The sequence below is a fragment of the Hemiscyllium ocellatum genome, chromosome 15 (assembly GCF_020745735.1).
Source record: "Hemiscyllium ocellatum isolate sHemOce1 chromosome 15, sHemOce1.pat.X.cur, whole genome shotgun sequence".
Taxonomy (NCBI): domain Eukaryota; kingdom Metazoa; phylum Chordata; class Chondrichthyes; order Orectolobiformes; family Hemiscylliidae; genus Hemiscyllium; species Hemiscyllium ocellatum.
This window is the reverse complement of record NC_083415.1, coordinates 56193591-56214069: the sequence shown is the minus strand read 5'-3', so window position 1 is coordinate 56214069 and position 20479 is coordinate 56193591. Positions and strand designations below refer to the sequence as shown.

General features: G+C 44.4%; 1 protein-coding gene across 1 annotated transcript in view; it reads right to left on the bottom strand.

Annotated features, from left to right (window-relative positions):
* Nucleotides 1–20479, bottom strand: part of LOC132822991 (protein NDRG3-like) — a 144144-nt gene that overhangs the window by 29972 nt on the left and 93693 nt on the right. Inside the window, exons 8-11 of the mRNA XM_060836500.1 lie at nucleotides 19981–20067; nucleotides 19088–19144; nucleotides 5009–5112; nucleotides 557–622 (exon numbers count right to left, since the gene is read on the bottom strand). Of these exons, the coding sequence (XP_060692483.1) occupies nucleotides 557–622; nucleotides 5009–5112; nucleotides 19088–19144; nucleotides 19981–20067 (314 nt within the window). The remainder of the gene's footprint in view (nucleotides 1–556; nucleotides 623–5008; nucleotides 5113–19087; nucleotides 19145–19980; nucleotides 20068–20479) is intronic.

Here is a 20479-nt window from a genome sequence, read left to right as displayed (position 1 = left end):
GAGGGCTGAAAGGGTCTGTACTGTGCTGTAATGTTCCATGTTCTGTTTTGTTCAGAGTGGAATCGCAAAATACCACTAAAGTTGCTAAGTTGGCACCTTAATATCATGAATAAAGATTTAATTACATGGCTGAAAAAAAATCAACAATGGATTGAGAGAGAAACTTGAAGAAAAGCAGCATCTTTCATGCTATGACCAGGTTTGCAGTGGGTACCCCTGAAGCTCCAAGTTTAATTGACGAGGATAACTTAGCAAAGTTTTTTATGACAATTACTACTCCAGCCAGATTCTGAAGGAGCAGCTCAGAAATCAAGCTTTACACAAATTTAGATTTATTTGCAAATGTATAGATCCTAACTTTACAACCCATTACCAATGCCAATAAATATCTGTCCACACCTTTTTGGATTACATGTTAAGCAAATTAACAGCCCATAAAGGAGCATTAACAGAAATTGAAACTTTAAAAGGAAACTTGTTGCTATGTCAACAAGTAATTAGCCAATGTTTACTCTCCACTGTACACATTTAATTTCTCTAATTAATAGTTACTCACTGCAGAGTTTTAACGGTTGTTTCATTGACACCAAGAATGGGTCGTTCAATCTCCAGGTCTCGACGACTGTAAAAATGAATGAGAAGTACATCATGAACATAAAACAAAGAACTGCAGATGCTAGAGAACTGAAATGCACGAAACCAGAAATTACAGCAGGAATTCAGCATACCTGGCAGAAAACACAGGAAATATTTTGAGTACAGTGATGCTTTTTCAGAACCAAGAAGGTCACCAGACTCAAAACATTAACACAGTTTTCTCTCCACAGATGCTGCCAGACCTGCTGACTTCCTCCAGCAATTTCTGTTCTTGTGCTATATACAATTTTTTAAATAAACAGATTTTTTTGAAATACATTTAAAATTTCCCACTTCCTGTTATACAGTCATAGAGATGTACAGCACAGAAACAGAGCTTTCAGTCAGACTTGTCTGTGCAGACCAGATATCCTGAACCTAATCTAGTCCCTCTTGCCAGCATTTGGTCTATATCCCTCCAAACCCTTCCTATTCATATACCCATCCTGATCCCTTTTAAATATTGCCATCATTCCAGCTCCACCATTTCCTCTGGCAGCTCATTCTATTCGCACCCCACCCTCTACATGAAAACATTGCTTCCTAGGTCCCTGGTAAATCTTTCCCCTTTCACCTTAAACCTATGCCCTCTAGTTTTGGACTCCCCTACCTGGGGAAAAGACTTTGACTATTTGACTAAAGGGGTTGCATAGTGACTCAGTGGTTAGCACTGCTGCCTCACAGCACCAGGGTCCCAGGTTCGGTTCCAGCCTTGGGTGACTGTCGTGTGGAGTTTACACATCCTCCCCGTGTCTGTGTGGGTTTCCACCCACAGTCCAAAGATGTGGAGGCCAGGTGAATTGGCTATGCTAAATTGCCCATAGTGTTAGGTGCATTAGTCAGAGGGGAATGGGACTGGATAGGCTACTCTTCGAAGGGTCATAGAGTCATAAAGATGTACAGCATGGAAACAGACCCTTCAGTCCAACCTGTCTATGCCGACCAGATATCCCAACGCAATCTAGTCCCACCTGCCAGCACCCGGCCCATATCCCTCCAAACTCTTCCTATTCATATACCCATCCAGATGCCTCTTAAATGTTGCAATTGTACCAGCCTCCACCACACCCTCTGGCAGCTCATTCCATACACGTACCACCCTCGGTGTGAAAACGTTGCCCCGTAGGTCTCTTTTATATCTTTCCCCTCTCACCCTAAAACTATGCCCTCCAATTCTGGACTCCCCAACTATTTACTGGATCAGTGGCGCTGGAAGAGCACAGCAGTTCAGGCAGCATCCAAAGTGCAGCAAAATCGACGTTTCGGGCAAAAGCCCTTCATCAGGAATAAAGGCAGTGAGCCTGAAGCGTGGAGAGATAAGCGAGAGGAGGGTGGGGGTGGGGAGAAAGTAGCATAGAGTACAATGGGTGAGTGGGGGAGGGGATGAAGGTGATAGGTCAGGGAGGAGAGGGTGGAGTGGATAGGTGGAAAAGAAGATAGGCAGGTAGGACAACTCCGGGCAAGTCATGGGGACAGTGCTGAGCTGGAAGTTTGGAACTAGGGTGAGGTGGGGAAAGGGGAAATGAGGAAACTGTTGAAGTCCACATTGATGCCCTGGATATATTTCCCTCCCCACCCCTTTCTGCCTTCCGCAAAGACCGTTCCCTCTGTGACTACCTAGTCAGGTCAACTTCCCCCTACAACCCAACCTCCCATTCTGGCACTTTCCCCTGCCACCACAGGAACTGTAAAACCTGTGCCCACACCTCCTCCCTCACCTCTATCCAAGGCCCTAAAGGAGCCTTCCACATCAAAAAAGTTTTACCTGCACATCCACTAATATCATTTATTGTATCCATTGCTCCCGATGCGGTCTCCTCTACATTGGGGAGACTGGGCGCCTCCTAGCAGAGCGCTTTAGGGAACATCTCCGGGAAACCCGCACCAATCAACCACACCGCCCCATGGCCCAACATTTCAACTCCCCCTCCCACTCTGCGGAGGATATGGAGGTCCTGGGCCTCCTTCACCGCCACTCCCTCACCACCAGACGCCTGGAGGAAGAACGCCTCATCTTCTCCCTCAGAACACTTCAACCCCAGGGCATCAATGTGGACTTCAACAGTTTCCTAATTTCCCCTTTCCCCACCTCACCCTAGTTCCAAACTTCCAGCTCAGCACTGTCCCCATGACTTGTCCGGACTTGTCCTACCTGCCTATCTTCTTTTCCACCTATCCACTCCACCCTCTCCTCCCTGACCTATCACCTTTTATTCCCTCCCCCACTCACCCATTGTACTCTATGCTACTCTCTCCCCACCCCCATCCTCCTCTAGCTTATCTCTCCACGCTTCAGGCTCACTGCCTTTATTCCTGATGAAGGGCTTTTGCCCGAAACCTCGATTTTGCTGCACTTTGGATGCTGCCTGAACTGCTGTGCTCTTCCAGCACCACTAATCCAGAATCTGCTAGGTCAACACTTGATCATTAATTTTGCCATATTAAGTGTCGTTACAGTCCCAAGTTTTCACCATTAGGTGGATCAACAGAGCAAGTCTCTGAAGTCCAATTGCATCATCATGTTGCAACGAAAACAAAGTATCCGGAGGACATTGCCTCAGGTTATTTTTTCAGGACCAGACAAGAAAGTACCCAATACTTTGGCTCAGTGTTCCCTCAAAATCTTTCCATCCATGTCAGGAATAAATTTTGTGACATGCACCAGCATAGGGATGGATGCCACCAATAGAGACAGAAAACCAGTTTTTATTTATTGTTTCATAAGGCGTGGGCATTGATGACAAGGCCAGCATCTGTAGCTCATCCTCAACTGTCCTTGAACAGAGTAGCTTGACAGCAGTTAACTGTCAATCACATGGCAGTTAACTGTCAATCACATGGCAGTTAACTGTCAATCACATGGTTGCTGGTCTGAAAGCCAGACCAGGTAACTGCAGGAAGCAGGAAAATCGACCTTTCGATCATAAGCCCTTCATCAGGAATATTATGCCCAAAATGTCGATTCTCCTGCTGTTTAGATGCTGCCTGACCTGCTGGGTTTTTCCAGCACCACACTCTCAACTCTGATCTCCAGCATCTGCAATCTTCACTTCAATAACAATTGATAATAGATTAATGGTCACTATTACCGAGACTGAATTTCACATTTTACATTAAATTCTGCTGGTTACCCGGGGGGATCAGCATTTGGTAGAAGTCTCCTACACTCCATTTAACCCTTACCCCACCAACAAAATACTGGCTGCTCTCAATTCTGCAAAGTCAGAAGTCACACGACACCAGGTTATAGTCCAACAGGTTCATTTGAAATCACAAGCTTTCGGAGCACTGCTCTTTTGTCAGATGAAGTCAATTACTCAGAGGGCAGTTAAGAGTTAATTGCATTGCTGTAGGTCTGGAGTCATTTGTAGTTCCAGACTGTTACAAATGGCAATTTCCTTCCCTAAAGGACTTTAGTGGAACAGTTGGGTTTATCCACCAATCACCAATCCAATGAATTCATGATCATGATCATTATCATCATTAGACCCTTAATTCCAGATTCTTTTAAATTACATTTAAATTCCACCATTTGCTGTGGTGGGATTCGAACTGGGTTCCCAGAACATTATCTGAGTCACTGATTAACAATCCAGTGATATAGGTAGTTCTTCCATAATGCGATGATTACGTTCTTGTACAACCCTGCATTGCAGAAAGGAATTACACTTTAGACTCAGCGCTTAAAGTGTTGGCGATGTAACCACGTAAAAACCAAAACACGTTTTAAAAGTTTGCACTTTAGAAACAGTGTCCCCAATTTGTCAATCGTGTTATAGCAAATTCGCATTAACCAAGCGCGCATTGTAGCAGCACAACCTGTAATACCATTCAGCTTCCCCCTTAGTGTAGTGTAGAGTGTAATGGGGGAGGGAAAATAATCAGCAGAGGTTGCTCTGTGACCACAAGTAATTCCTGCAGCTGGGAGATGTGGACATGTCATGATGCTACCAGATAACATATTCATGTTTATTAGTTTGAATACACTTAGATAATATATTCAAGGTGTACTAATCTGGAATGTCTTCTACATAAACTATTGGATATAGACATGAATGAGTAAAAGTGTAATCTTTTCATTAGAAATTATTATTTGTAGCGACAGTTGAATGGAGGCTTGTTATCTGTCGATAAAGTCTGAAACCTTTGTTCTTGTCATAAAGATTTGAGCTGGACACCATTTTCTTGATTTGTACATGCATGAATAAATGTTTTAAAAAAGGAACCTGAATTTCCTCTGGTCTAAGACAAAATATAGGATTAAACTGACCTTTTCTAGGCAACATTTTAACATTCTTTTTAAAAACAATAGCATTGCTCCAGAGCTAGTTCCAAGACTAAAAAGAACAACCTTATATAAAAATGTCTCTACCTGTTGTACGAGTTGACAAAGAGATGAAGGTTCTCCTGATTGATGTCCTGGGAAATGTGCAGTCGATAGGTCTGGATCAATTCCAAGTTTGTGTCCAGCTCCTCCTATTGGGACAGCAGTTTAAGGAGATGGAGAAAATAAGGGAAAAAAATTATCCATGGGAAAATGAAACTGCAGTTAGCAAGAATCAACGAGATCGCACCAGGCACTTTCCTACACCAAACTGCTCACTATTGACTGCAATCTCCTGGTGAAGATTATCCCCCGAGAACCATCACTGAATCAGATCCCCATAGTACAGCCTGCTGTATACTGCTCAATGACCATGTTTCCTAGGAGCTGAAAACGTGTTGCTGGAAAAGCGCAGCAGGTCAGGCAGCATCCAAGGAGCAGGAGAATCGACGTTTTGGGCATGAGCCCTTCTTCAGGCTGCCTGACCTGCTGTGCTTTTCCAGCAACACATTTTGAGCTCTGGTCTCCAGCATTTGCAGTCCTCACTTTCTCCCCCATGTTTCCTAGGATCCAACAATGACTTCACGTCCAAAGTATGACATCAGGTGTAAAGCCCTTTGACAAGTCCTACCATTACGAAAAGCACTACATATTCAATTTCACATTCACAGCATGTTTTTTTTAACAGAAAATGACAAAAGGTATAGAAACAGAAAGGGTGAGAAGATAAGAGACCTACTCAAAATATCTAAAGCAACAGTGAGTAGGTGGAATATGAAGACTAATGGTTGGATGGGATATCACAATTACAGTGAAATTGTGATGTGTCACAGTCACAGAATCCCTAGTGTGGAAGCAGACCATTCAGCCTATTGAGTCCACACCAACCCACCTAAGGGCATCCCCCCATTTCCCACGGCCAATCCAACTAACGTGCACATCTGTGGACTATGGAAGGAACCAGAGCACCAGAACACACAGTGAATGTGTAAACTCCACCCCTGAGGCTAGAATCGAACCTCGGTCCCTAGTACAGTGAGACAGCAGTGCTAACCACTGAGCTCTGTCCCCACCCCTAGTCAGATGAATCATAATTCTAGTTGTGATGAAATCATCAGCCAGTCCTGCCAGCAAAATATTAAAATCCATTGAGCAAAACCTACGGTAAACTGAGCTTTCACACAGGTTACTCCAGATTAGCTGAACTTGAAAATAGTCAATATTGGATCAGCGCTGAAAATGTGTTGCTGGAAAAGCTAAGCAGGTCAGGCAGCATCCAAGGAGCAGGAGAATCGACGTTTCAGGCATGAGCCCTTCTTCAGGAATGGGAGGAAGAGAGCTTCTTGAAGGAAGGCATCCTTGCAAGAGGATTCGCAGTAGGTTAAACTACTTTTTCGAGGACAAAGTGAGGGCTGCAGATGCTGGAGATCAGAGCTGAAAATGTGTTGCTGGAAAAGCGCAGCAATTTTTCAATATTGGATCAGCTGCATTGTTAGGCAGCCTTTGATACATTGGTGTGAACAGTAGGTGCCTATAGAGGAAAAGCTTGGATAGATTTCAACTTAAAAGAAAAAGGCAGAAAGATTTGGAGCATTTCCCAATGAAATTCCTAAAACGTTCTTCAGAAGATGTAATCTGTCCAAACCGTAGTCTGGCTACCTTCAGGGGCAAAAATGACTGGGGAGTGTACATTTACCGTACATACTCGTGTAAAGATCAATCTCATGTAAAAGTTTACCCCCATTTTTGGCCACAAAAACCTAACATTTTCCATATATCTTGTGCAACGGTCCACCCTAGTTCTTCACAGGTAACAAATCAACATTTGCAAGTCAAGGTATTATACTCTACATCAATGTTACAATGAGGAAATGATTTTTTTTCATGCTATTATGTGTTTTGATGTACAATTCACAGCAATTTGGCGTGAAAGTTTAAGTCACATCAGGTCAAAGTCAGGTGACAACCTCCCTTTGTCTGCAGCTCAGTTGAGCTCAGTTCCCCTGTAGCACACATGGAATACAGTCATACAGGAGACAGTGAGGACTGCAGATGCTGGAGATCAGAGTTGAGAGTGTGTTGCTGGAAAAACACAGCAGGTCAGGCAGCATCGGAGGAGCTGCAAAATTGACGTTTCGGGCCAGAGCCCTTCATCAGGAATCACCTAGTTGAGGTTTTAAAATTACTTCATCATTTTGTATAAGAATGCCCCCCAGAAAATGCCCTCTTGCCATTCAAAAGTGGTATCCATGTAATAGTTGACCCCATAAATTTAACCTTAAAAAGTAGTCTAAAATATTCGACTTTTACACAGTATACAGTTTCAGTGAGAAATGCTCTGGACTTTTTTTGTTTTTTCTCTTAAATTATAAGCTGTCGAAAAGAAGACAGACTCAGCATATTCCCATTCAAGACCCTTATACTCTCATTCTTTCTGCAATTATACAGGGGTTTCTTGAGACCGCAGCTGGAATATTGTCTGCAGTTCTGGTTTCCTTGTCTGAGGAATGTTGGTCCTGATGTAAAGGAAATGCAGCAAAAGGTTTAGTAGACCGATCCCTGAAATACAGGACTGACTTATGAGGAGAGGCTGAATCAGATAAGATTATTTTCTTTCCAGTTCAGAAGAACGAGAAGGGAATCTCATAGAAACAATCGAAAATTCTAACAGGTCTCGATGCAAGAGGATGTTTAGATTAGATTCACTATAGTGTGGAAACAGACCCTTCGGCCCAACAAGCCCATACCGACCCTCTGAAGAGCAACCCACCCAGACCCATTTTGTTCTGACTGATGTACCGAAGACTACGGGCAATTTAGCACGGCTAATTCACCTGACCTGCACATTGTTTGGATTGTGGGAGGAAACCGAGCACGCGGAGGAAACCCACGCAGACATGGGGAGAATGTGCAAACTCCACACAGTCAGTCACCTGAGGCCAGAATCGAACCTGGGTCCCTGATGCTGTGAGGCAGCAGTGCTAATGACTGAGCCACCGTGCCACTCCATGTCCCAAAAGATGTGAAATACCTTCACCCAGAGAGAGTAGTGAGCCTGTGGAACTGCTTCACAGAAAGCGATGGAGGCCAAAACATTGCATGATTTCAAGAAGGAGTAGAATGTGACAACTAGGGCTAAAAAGTTGAAACAGACTATTGAGTTGGAAGGTCAGCCCTGATCATACTGAATGGTGGAGCAATCTCAAAAGGGCCGAATGGCCTACTCCTGCTCCTATTTTCTCTGTTTCTGTTCCTTATTCACTCTCCCGTTGTCAGCAGTGAGGTTGTGCGGTTACCACTTCGGGGCCTCCTCACAGGGTTCCTGTTGATTTGACTTTCACTGGGATACCTGTGCATTTCAGCTTATCAAGATCTTAATTAGAGGGCAACCTCAATTATCCAAACAACACGGGCGGGGAGTATTTTCTTCGGATAATCGAATGTTCGGATAACACAGTTTACTCAAGCATCGGGACGTTGAGCTCTTGTTTGGATAATCTGAAATTCGGATAATCGAGGTTCGGATAATCAATGTTGCCCTGTACAGCATCAGCATTTTACATCATTACTCTTTGACGCATTTCTCAGAACCACTGTACATCCCAGACTGCCAAGATCATGTATGTACTCTAAAGATCGCTCGCACTAGCCTTCCCTGAGTATCACACTGGGCATGCCTGTTCACGGAAACAATGACAAAGTGCTGTGGATACTAGAAATCTAACATAAAAATGCAAAATGCTGGGAACACACAGCAAGTCAGCAGCACTAGTGGAGAAACAGTTTTAAATGTTTCAGATCAATATGTTTTCTTCACTGTTGTTGTAATGAAAGGTCACAGAGCCAAGGTGTTAATTTTCTCTCTTGTTCCTTGGGATTTCAACATGCAGGTAGTCTGGGAGAATCAGGATGGTATTGGACCTCAAAAAAGAGACTTTGTGGAGTGCCTCAGAGATGGATTCTTAGAGCAGCTGGTGCTGGAGCCGACCAGGGAGAAGGCAATTCTGGACCTGGTATTGTGCAACGAACCTGAATTGGTCAGGGACCTCGAAGTCAAGGAGCCATTGGGAAGTAGTGACCATAATACAATAAGCTTCAATCTGCAATTTGAGAGGGAGAGGGTACAATTGGAAGTGACAATATTTCTGTTGAATAAAGGGAACTATGGAGCTATGAGGGAGGAGCTGGCCAAAGTTCAATGGTGCAATACCTTAGCAGGGATGTCAGTGGAGGAACAATGGCAGATATTTCGGTGTATAATGCAGAAGTTGCAGGATCAGTTCATTCCAAAAAGGAAGAAAGATTCTAGGAGGAGGCATGGGTGGCCGTGGCTGATGAGGGAAGTTAAGAAGCATATAAAGTTAAAAGAGAAAAAGTATAACATAGCAAAGATAAGTGGGAAAATGGAGGACTGGGAAGCTTTTAAAGAACAATAGAGGATTACTAAGAAGAAAATACGCAGAGAAAAAATGAGGTACGAAGGTAAACTGGCCAATAATATAAAGGAGGATAGTAAAAGTTTTTTAGGTATGTGAAAGGCAAAAAAATGGTTAAGACTAAAATTGGGCCCTTGAAGACAGTAACAGGGGAATATATTACAGGGAACAAAGAAATGGCAGAAGAATTGAATTGGTACTGGGGAAGACAGAAGCAATCTCCCTGAGGTAACAGTGGCTGAAGGACCTGAACTTAAGGGAATTTATATTTGCCAGGAATTGGTGTTGGAGAGACTGTTAGGTCTGAAGGTTGATAAGTCCCCGGGGCCTGATGGTCTACATCCCAGGGTAGTGAAGGAGGTGGCTTGAGAAATCATGGATGTGTTGGTGATTATTTTCCAGAGTTCGATAGATTTTGGATCAGTTCCTGTGGATTGGAGGGTGGCTAATGTTGTACCACGTTTTAAGAAAGGTGGGAGAGAGAAAACAGGAAATTATAGGCCAGTTAGTCTGACCTCAGTGGTGGGAAAGATGCTGGAGTCTATTATAAAGGATGAAATTACAACACATCTGGATAGTAGTAACAGGATAGGTCAGAGTCAGCATGGATTTATGAAGGGGAAATCATGCTTGACTAATCTTCTGGAATTTTTTGAGGATGTAACTCTGAAGATGGACGAGGGAGATCCAGTAAATGTAGTGTACCTGGACTTTCAGAAAGCTTTTAATAAAGTCCCACATAGGAGGTTAGTGAGCAAAATTAGGGCGCATGGTATTGGGGGCAAAGTACTAACTTAGACTGAAAGTTGGTTGGCATATAGGAAACAAAGAGTAGTGACAAACGACTCCGTTTCGGAATGGCAGGCAGTGACCAGTGGGGTACTGCAGGGATCAGTACTGGGACCGCAGTCTTTTACAATATATGTTAATGATATAGAAGATGGCATTAGTAATAACATTAGCAAATTTGCTGATAATACTAAGCTGGGTGGCAGGGTGAAATGTGATGAGGATGTTAGGAGATTACAGGGTGACCTGGACAGGTTAAGTGGTCAGATGCATGGCAGATGCAGTTTAATGTGGAGAAATGTATGGTTATCCACTTTGGTGGCAAGAACTGGAAGGCAGATTACTATCTAAATGGAATCAATTTAGGTAAAGGGGCAGTACAGAGAGATCTGGGTGTTCTTGTACACCAGTCAATGAAAGTAAGCATGCAGGTATAGCAGGTAGTGAAGAAGGCTAATAGCATGCTGGCCTTCATAACAACAGGGATTGAGTATAGAAGCAAAGAGGTGCTTCTGCAGCTGTACAGGGCCCTGGTGAGACCACACCTGGAGTACTGTGTGCAGTTCTGGTCTGCAAATTTGAGAAAAGACATTCTGGCTATTGAGGGAGTGCAGTGTAGGTTCACGAGGTCAATTCCTGGAATGGAGGGATTACCTTACACTGAAAGACTGGAGCGACTGGATTTGTATACCCTTGAGTTTAGAAGACTGAGAGGGGATCTGATTGAGACATATAAGATTATTAAAGGATTTGACACTCTGGAGGCAGGAAACATGTTTCCGCTGATGGGTGAGTCCCGAACCAGAGGACACAGCTTAAAAATACGGGGTAGACCATTTAGGACAGAGATGAGGAGAAACTTCTTCACCCAGAGAGTGGTGGCTGTGTGGAATGCTCTGCCCTAGAGGGCAGTGAGGCTCAGTCTCTGGATTCATTTAAAAAAGAGTTGGATAGAGCTCTCAAGGATAGTGGAATCAAGGGTTATGGAGGTAAGGCAGGAAGCGGATACTGATTAGGAATGATCAGCCATATTGAATGGTGGTGCAGGCTCGAAGGCAGAATGGCCTACTCCTGCACCTATTGTCTATTGCTGCCTGACCTGCTGATGTGACCCCAGCACTTTTTGTTTTTATTTAAGGGACGTCATTCAGCGAGTTGTTCACATTCTGCTGAAATTAAAGAACTTCACCTTAGAACAGTAATAGCAGTAGACAGAACTGCTGATTACTTCAGCTGTCCTTCTGCAGACATCTGTTGGACAGGCCTTTGTCAGTATTCTATTCACAAACCTGATCTCTCAGATCCCACTTGGAATTATGTGCATTTTCACCATTTTAATGCAGGAGCAAGTTCAGAGAAAGTTTCAAACTGCAGAAAACCACAAGAGTAATTTGCTCTTGTAAAATTTGTACAACCAACACAATAAGGATGCTTTTTCCAGATTTTAATGGACTGGTTTATAGATCCTGAGGGGTAAAAGACTAAATTATCAATTCCCGTATGGACAATTGAGCCTCCATTTTGAAATCAAACACAAAGACTGCAGTATAATTCAGAGTGTCATAACCCAGGCACATCATCTGCTTTTGTCCTTGGAATTAGTTAATAGGTTTTTTGTTAATTACTTAAAGTGCTGGTGGGTGGATCGTCACCTGAATACATTATCTGCTTAAAATCATCGCAATGTGCGTGTGTGTGTCCGCAGTGTGTGTGTGTGTGTGTGTGTGTGTGTGTGTGTGTGTGTGTGTGTGAATGTGTGAGAATGTGTAAGAGAGAATGTGTGTGGGAGAGTGTGTGTGAGAGTGTGTGTGTGTGAATATTTGTGAGAGAGAATGTGTGTGAGAGAGAACGTGTAAGAGAGAATGTGTGTGTGAGAATGTGTGTGTGAGAACATATGTGTAAGAATGTGTGAGAGAATGTGAGAATGTGTGTGTGTGAATGAATGTGTGTGTGAGAATGTGTGTGTCTGAATGTGTGAGAGAGAGAGAGAGTGTGTGGGTGTGCACGTGTGATCCTCACCAGAGCGTGTGTTCCTGCACATATCTCAACCAAAGTGACCTTGCACCAATTAATGTAACATTCAGAGCAAAATCTGGCTCAAACAAATACTATGCCAAAGGGGTTTAGCGATTCATCATTCAGTTAACTCCAGCTCAGCAGGCCTGCTTACTCCCATCGACGTCATCTCCATTTCTCCCAGCAGAAAATTGCTGCATCTTTCTCAAAGTTCAGAGTAAACTGACTGAAAATATAACTGAAAATTTCTTTCTGTACTTGGGGAGCATAAAGTGGTGAGAGGCACAGAAAAGGAGCACTGCAGGCTGTTTTCATGCTAAGCTTCTCACTGTTATTAAATGTCAGCAGACAATACTGCAACCACTCCCCACTAACTCTACAGGATATTGAATCAGAGGCAGTTCTTCAGAGTGATTCATGCCACTAGGGATCATGTTGAGACTAATTTAAATTATTTAACTTACAAAAGTGAAGTGGTGCTGTATCAATCAGCCTGCGTTGGAATCATTACACCAATATTCTGAGCTCCATGTATTTATCAGAACACTATCAAGATTGAAGGATATCAGTTGTGAGAATAACAGAGTCTAAGGCAATGTAGATGGAAGCCATTCAGCCCATTTCTGATTGAGCATTTCACTTTACAATGTTTACAGTGTAGAAGCCGGTCATTTGGTCCATTCAATCCACAATGACCCTCCAAAGAGCATACCACCCAGAACTAATGGTTAATCCACCTAATCTGCACAACTTTGGACTGTGGGAGGAAACCGGAGCACCTGGAGGAGACCCACACCCGGGGAGAATGTGCAAACTCCACACAGACAGTCAAGCCAGGCTGGGAATCGAACCCGGGTCTCGTGAGCTGTGAGGCAACGGTGCTAACCACCGAGCCACTTTGTGCCATTCTCCTGCGTTCTCCCCATAAACCTGCACAACATTTCTATCCCGATTACAATCCAATTCCCTTCTGAATGCTTCCGTTCAAATTGCCCTCCACCATCCCCTCAGGCAGTGTGTTCCAGACTCTAGACATAATGGCGATGTCACTGGATTGGTAATTCAGAGTCATAAATTAATGTTCTGGGGACATGGATTCAGTTTGCAGCACAGCAAATGGTGAAATTTGAATTTAATTAAACATCTGGAATAGAATGTCGACCATGTAAGCCCTTTTGATTGTCATAACAATCCTTGAGGCTCACTCATGCCTTTTCAGGAAGGGAATCTGCCATCCTTACTGGATCTGACCCATAGCAACATGGCTGACATTGAACTGCCCTCTGGACATGTCTCACATCACTCTGCTTTTACTAACCAGTGTAAACCTGTTCCCGAAAAGGGATACCCTCCACAAGGAGAAACTGCTTCTCCCTCTCCACTCTGTTCAGGTACCCCTCAGGAAAGGGTAATAAATCAATCAAGTTTCTTTTCAGCCTTCTTTTCTCCAAGGCAAACAGTCCCAACTTCTCAAATCTGTCTTCACAGTTCCTCAATCCTGAAACCATCCTTCTGAGAGTCTCCTTTGCAGACTCCTTCCTGAGTGAGAGTCAGAGATTGGAGAAGCTGGCATTGTTCTCTGACAGAGGAGAGGAGATTAAGGGAGCATTTAAGTGAGGTGTTCAAAGTGACAAAGTGCTTCGATGGAGTAATTAGGGTCAGTAAGCAGAGGAGTTATTAGATCATAGAATGGTTACAACACAGAAGAGGCCATTCAGTCCATTGTGCAAGAGCTGGCCCTTTAAACAAGTCTGTTTTTTTAAAAATTCATTTGTAAGTGTCACTGGCTGGGCTCAGCATTTATTGCCTGTCCCTAGTTGCCCCTTGAGAAGGTGATGGTGAACTATCTTCTCAAACTACTGCAGTCCACCTGCTGTAGGTAGACCCACAATGCCACTGGGGAAGGAATTCCAGGATTCTGACCCAGTCACACTGAAGGAATGACGAGCTATTTCCAAGTCAGGATGGTGTGTGGCTTGGAGGGGAACTTGTAGGTGGTGGCGTTCCCATGTATCTGCTGCCCCTGTCCTTCTAGACGGAAGCGATCATGGGTTTGGAAGGTGCTGTCTGAGGATCTTTGGTAAATATGGCTCCTGTGCCTTACTTTGAGACAACCCTCCAAAAAGTCAGATGGGTGGTTCTCTTACTCCAACGGCTGGGAAAAGTTGAGCTTTGGATGAGGAGAATAGAAGGTAACGAAGATTGCATCTCCCTGGCTGTGCCAATCCATAAAAGAATGGAACATTTACAGCACAGAAGAGAGTTGTCCAGCCCATCCTTTCTGTGCTGGCTGCAAAAGAAAGCTATCCAGCCCAATCCCACTTGCTGCCTCTTGGCCCATTGCTCTGTAGGCAACACCACTTCAAGAGCTCAGAAGGTCTGGCAGCATCTGTGAAGAGAAATCAGAATGAACATTTTGGCTCCGGTGACCCTTCCTCAGCCCTGGGCTGCCAGATCTGATGAAGGGTCACCGGACCCGAAACATTAACTCTGTGGCATGATGGTACTGTGGTAAGCACTGCTGCCTCACAGCGCCAGAGACGTGGGTTCAATTCCCGCCTCAGGCAACTGTCTGTGTGGAGTTTGCACATTCTCCCTGTGTCTGCATGGGTTTCCTCCGGGTGCTCCGGTTTCCTCCCACAGTCCAAAAAAAAATAAGCAGGTTAGGTGAATTGGCCACGTTAAATTGTACGCCGTGTTAGGTGAAGGGGTAAATGTAGGGGAATGGGTCTGGGTGGGTTGCTCTTCGGAGGGCCGGTGTGGACTTGTTGGGCCGAAGGGCCTGTTTCCATACTGTAAGTAATCTAATCTAACCTTTCTCTTCACAGTTGCAACCAGACCTGCTGAGCTTTTCAAGCAACATCTGTTCTCATTTCTGATTTACAGCATTCAAGTTCTTTCAGTTTTCATGCAGCACTTCAAGAGTCTGACAAAGTGCTTTTTGTATGAAATGGCATAGGGATTTCAGCCTTTCTAACAGTGAGTACTCCCTCTCAGTGAAAGAAATTGTCGAACACCCTCTTCCTAACCTTTCCAAAACTAACTTGAAATCTACTTTCCCATTTATTGATCTTTCTGCTAATGCAAATGTATTTCTTATTGACTTTATTCAGTTTCCCTATACTTTCATGAACCTCAATTTAATATCCCCCTGGGATCCTTTGATTCAAAGACACCAACATTGGACTATCTGATCTTTTCTAATAGCTAAAATCTTCCATTTCTGGAACCGTACTTATTAATTTCCTCTGTACCTTCTCTCGTGTGATCCTTCCTGTAATGCAGTGACCAGAACTGCATACAGGAGTCTGGCTGAGGTCTAATGAGTAACTGACATTGTTCTGGCATTGCTCAGTCAACACCTCCCACTAAGCCAGCTCCAAATCCCATATCAGCAAATCCCCCTGGCTTCATGTGAGCCAACCCCCACTCATCCCCAAGGCTCCAAGTATTTCACTGCTCGTGGTGACAGTGTGGGGGTTTCGATTATCACATTTGGAGACCTGGTCTGCACTGTCACCACAGCTAGAGCCTCAACAATATCCCCCAAAGCCTCGCTATAACGTCTGAGCTATTTTGGTCTGCGAGGGAAAACAACTGTATTTAACTTCCACAATTACATAATGGGTAATCAGGGAGTTAAGAGGAAATCGGATTGCAGCAGTAATCCCAATTAATACAATGAGCAAACAACTTCAACTTACACAACAATAACAACTTGTGTTCATGTAGCACCTTTAACAGGGCAAAATATTCCAAATCCCTTCACAGGAGCATTACAAACAAAGTTTGACACTGAGCTGCAGAAGGACATACAGTATTGGGTCAGAGGTGACTAAAATGGTAGGTTTTAAGGAGTATCTTAAGGGAGAAGAGAGGACAGGGGAAAGCAGAGAGGTTTAGGTGGACAATTCCAGAAGTTGGATCCCAGGCATCAATGTCACTCCAATTATTAATTTCTGCTATTCTGACCTCCAAGATCCTGATACAACTGCAACCTCCAGAATTAGAAGTCAATGCTTCGACAATGCAGATCAGTGAGTGTGGAACCTCTGAGTGGCTGTGCAGTTTAGGGGGAAACAGTACAAGGCAACTCCAGCCACCTCGTCCAAAGGCTTAGCTATTAAAATCACTGATGCACAAGAGGCCAGGATTGGGGGAGCGCAGATACCCTGGAGGTCTGCGGGACTGGTGAAGAAATGGAAAAGCGAGGCCGGAAAGGGATCCGAAAAGAAGGATGAGAGTTTCATAATCGAAACGTTGTTTGACTCAGAGCCAACATAAGTTGGCGAGGACGGGGTGATGGGTGAGTTGGACTGTAAGCAAGTCAGGAGATGGAAGCAGAGATCTGAATGGCCTCAGGTTTTTGCAGGATAGACCACATAACGTCACCCAGGAAAACATTATTTTTCTATTCATCACGGGACACAGGCATTGCTGGCTGGGCGAGCATTTATTGCCCGTCCCTAGTTGCCCTTGAGAAGGTGGTGGTGAACTGCTTTCTTGAACTGCTGCAATTCACCTGCTCCAAGTTGACCCAAATGCCATCAAGGAGGAAGTTCCAGGATTTGACCCAGCAACACTGAAGGAACGTCGATATGTATCCAAGTCAGGATGGTGACTGGCTTCGAGGGGGATCTTGGAGATGATGGTGGTCCCATGTATCTGCTGCCTTTGTCCTTCCGGATGGAAGTGGTCGTGGGTTTGGAAGGTGTTGCTTAAGGATCGTTGGTGAATTTCTGCAGTGCATCTTATAGATAGTACACACTGCTGCTACTGAGTGACGGTGGTGGAGGGAGTGAATGTTTGTGGGTGTGGTGCCAATCAAGCGGGGGCTGCTTTGTCCTGGATGGTATCAAGCTGCTGGAGTGTTAGACAGTTAGGTCTACTCGTGGCAAAGACAATGACTGAGCTTTAGAAGGTGAGCCGAGCCACGCATGCAGGTGGAAGATGTTATGATGAAGAAAATGAGGCCGTCTTCATGATAGCAAAGGTTGGTAGTTAGAATTTCTCCTCAGGGTCAAAAACCATGTCGAAGTTGCAGACCGTTTGGTTTACTCTTTCTCATGGTTGTTCAGGGAGGAATGGACCTGGGAGCTAGAGAACTGCATGTGTAACAAAACAATTGTTTCAGTATTTCCAACGTTTGCATAATTGCAAATATTTCAGCTCCTCTAGTACTAGATACCAGTGAAGCTGTCTCTCCATTTAAAGTCAGTGGAGAGGCTAAGAGAAGTGTGGGTGAGATAAAGCTGGTAGTTATCAGCACATATAATGCATTTTCAGACGGTGTTGCCAAGAAACTGAACGCCAATGAGAAAAGGGGTTGGAATCCTGACTGTGTGGGAACAGGATCAGAAACCATCTGCAGCCTGGACAGGATCGATAAGACCAGAATCGGGGTGTGCACTCCCCCACAGTCGGAAGACCATGGAGAGGCAATGGACAAAAATGGCGGGTGTACTTCTGTCAAAGGCTGCAGACAGGCCAATAAGGGCAAGGAGCATTACTTCCTTTACCACAGTCGCTTGTCATTTTGATGAGGCTCTTGCAGAACATAGAACATAACAGCCCAGGACAGGCCCTTTGGCCCTCGATGTTACACCACCCTTTGAAACCAATCTAAGCCTATCTATACTACACTATTCCATTTTCATCCATATGTTTGTCCAATGACCATTTAAATGCCCATAAAGTTGGCAAGTCTACTACTGTTGCAGGCAGTGCGTTCCATGTCCTTCCTACTCTCTGAGTAAAGTAACTACCTCTGATATCTGTCCTACATCTATCACCTCTCAATTTAAAGCTATGTCCCCTTGTGCTAGCCATTACCACCTGAGGAAAAAGGCTTTCACTTTCCATCCTGTCTAACCTCTGATCATCTTGTATGCATCTATTAAGTCACCTCTCAACCTTCTTCTCTCTAACGAAAACAGCTTCAAGTCCCTCAGCCTTTCCTCATGAGACCTTCCCTCCATACCAGGCAACATCCTGGTAAATCTCCTCTGCATCTGCGGTGGAAAACTGTCTGCAGATATTAAAATGTACAGTTTCAGGAAAGACGGGCAGAAATTTTGGAAGGTGACATGTTCAAGGAGTTTACAGAGAAGCAGAGAAACACCGAAACTAGGAGCAGGACGAGGCCATTCGGCCCTGCCGACACTACTCAGTATGATATTGGCTGATCTGCTGTCTCAACGCCATGCTCACAACTTCCTTCTCATACCCTTGATGCCTTTGAAATCTCAAAATTTATCCATCTCTTTTGTGTATTTATCCAGTGACTTGGCTTCTGCAGCCTTCTGTGATAGAGAATTCCAAAAGTTCTGAGTGAAGAAATGTTCCCTCATTACAATTCTAAATGATCCACTCTGTAACCGGAGACTGTTCTCACCCAAACCCCTTCCTCCCACCCCTGTCCCAAGCTTCCCAACCAGGGGAGACCATCCTCCCTGTACCCAGTCTGCCCACGTTCACCCAGGTTGGTGACGGAGTTGAACATAGAATCCCTACAGTGTGGAAACAGGACATCCGGCCCAACAAGTCCACACCAATCCTCCGAAGAGTATTCCACACAGACCCATTCCCCTACATTATTACTCTACATTTTCTATGACAAATGTAACTAACCTACACAGCCCCGAATGGTACGGGCAATTTAGCATGGCCAAGTTGTATTTTGCAAGAGTGGAGGGATCCAGGGTTAATGGGAGTTGGATTTGACAGACAGAGAGACTCACTTTGAGCACAGAGAATCATTAACAACACCCACTAACGTGGTGAACAGCAAGAGAAGTTGGGGGGGGCGACAGTTTAGTGAAGCTGAGTCGAGGGAATGGGATGTGGAGTCCGATCTAGCAGAGTTCATTAAATAGCTTCAACTCACGCTACTGAAGTGATGAGCCAGTACAATATCATCCAGGTTGGTAGTCCATCCAGAAAGCTGAAAGAAAAGAAGAGGCTGATTATTCCCTCAAGAAACAAGAAGTATACAGCTGCTTCAATAAACAGGTGGGCGCCAGCAACAGAAGATTCACCAATCCACCAGATACTAAATACTGAAGATCCTTTCCATCCCAGGTTTCTCTTGAAGTCACCACTTCACGTTGAGTGACAGCTCACAGTTTTTAAAGGCAGAATCAGTGCACAGCTAAGAGCACGCCCAACACTGTGGGTTCGCAATGATCGATCAACTGAAATAAAAGCATCTCCACAAGGATCAGTGCCATACCACCAGCAAGAAAGACCACACCAATCAGGAGTGAGAAGCTAAACAAACTGGACACCATCAGTGCAGGGCATGTAACCAATGTCTCTGAGGCCTATTTGTCAGAGTGTAATTAGTCTTGTAGGGCTCTTGTAACACTGTGGTAGTGTGATTACCTCTGGGCCAGGAGGCCTGGGTTCTAGTCCCACCTGTTCCAGAGGTGTGTCATAAAACGTCTAAGTAAGTTGAGTTAAAATATTATGCAATTAGTCTCACAGCCCTTGCTCCTTCCCCATGGCCATGTAAAAGCCATTCTGTCAAGTATTCAGTTGAAACCATTCAGTCCTGTGCCACAACCTGAAACCCCCTGACCATCCCGTCACAGTGGGCTATGCCCCCTCACCTCGATAGTTAGTCACCCCACTGCACACTACCAACATACTGAGGCTGAACGTGAGGGCTCACGAATTGGAAGACAATTAATGTTGGGAGGAATCAAACAATAGGAAAGGATAGGAAATATTGACAAGTTACTTTCCTCATAGAACAATTAAAGATATGGTCCTACTTACCTTTGACGCAGCCCAATCCATCCAGCCCTTAGCGCATGGGTCAATGTTGATAAGCACCAGTCCCTCAACAAGATTTTGGTGATTCAGCTGCACAAAAACCAGTTAAGACATCAATATTAATTAAAGACCAGATTGGAGATGCTGCATTGTATCTTGTCTATCAACTGTGGCTCAGCTAGTCTTACTCATGTTTCAGAGCCAGAGGATCAAGTGTTGAGTTCCACTCCAGTGACAACATTTAAACAGATATTGCCAGTGCAACACCCAGGAGGAGGCAGCTCTATTGGAGTACCATCTTTCAGATATCAACTCAAGGCTATGTTTCCTTATCAGGTAGGCAAAGGTCCCACAGTATGATGGCGAAGAGCAGCAGGGAGTTCTACCAAGAATTCTGATCAAGGTTTACAACTGAAGCAACATCAGGAGGACTGTGCAGCAGGTCACTGTGAAGCAGACAGGAGGAATGGGCAAGAGAGGATCAGGGTGATACAAACCTGAA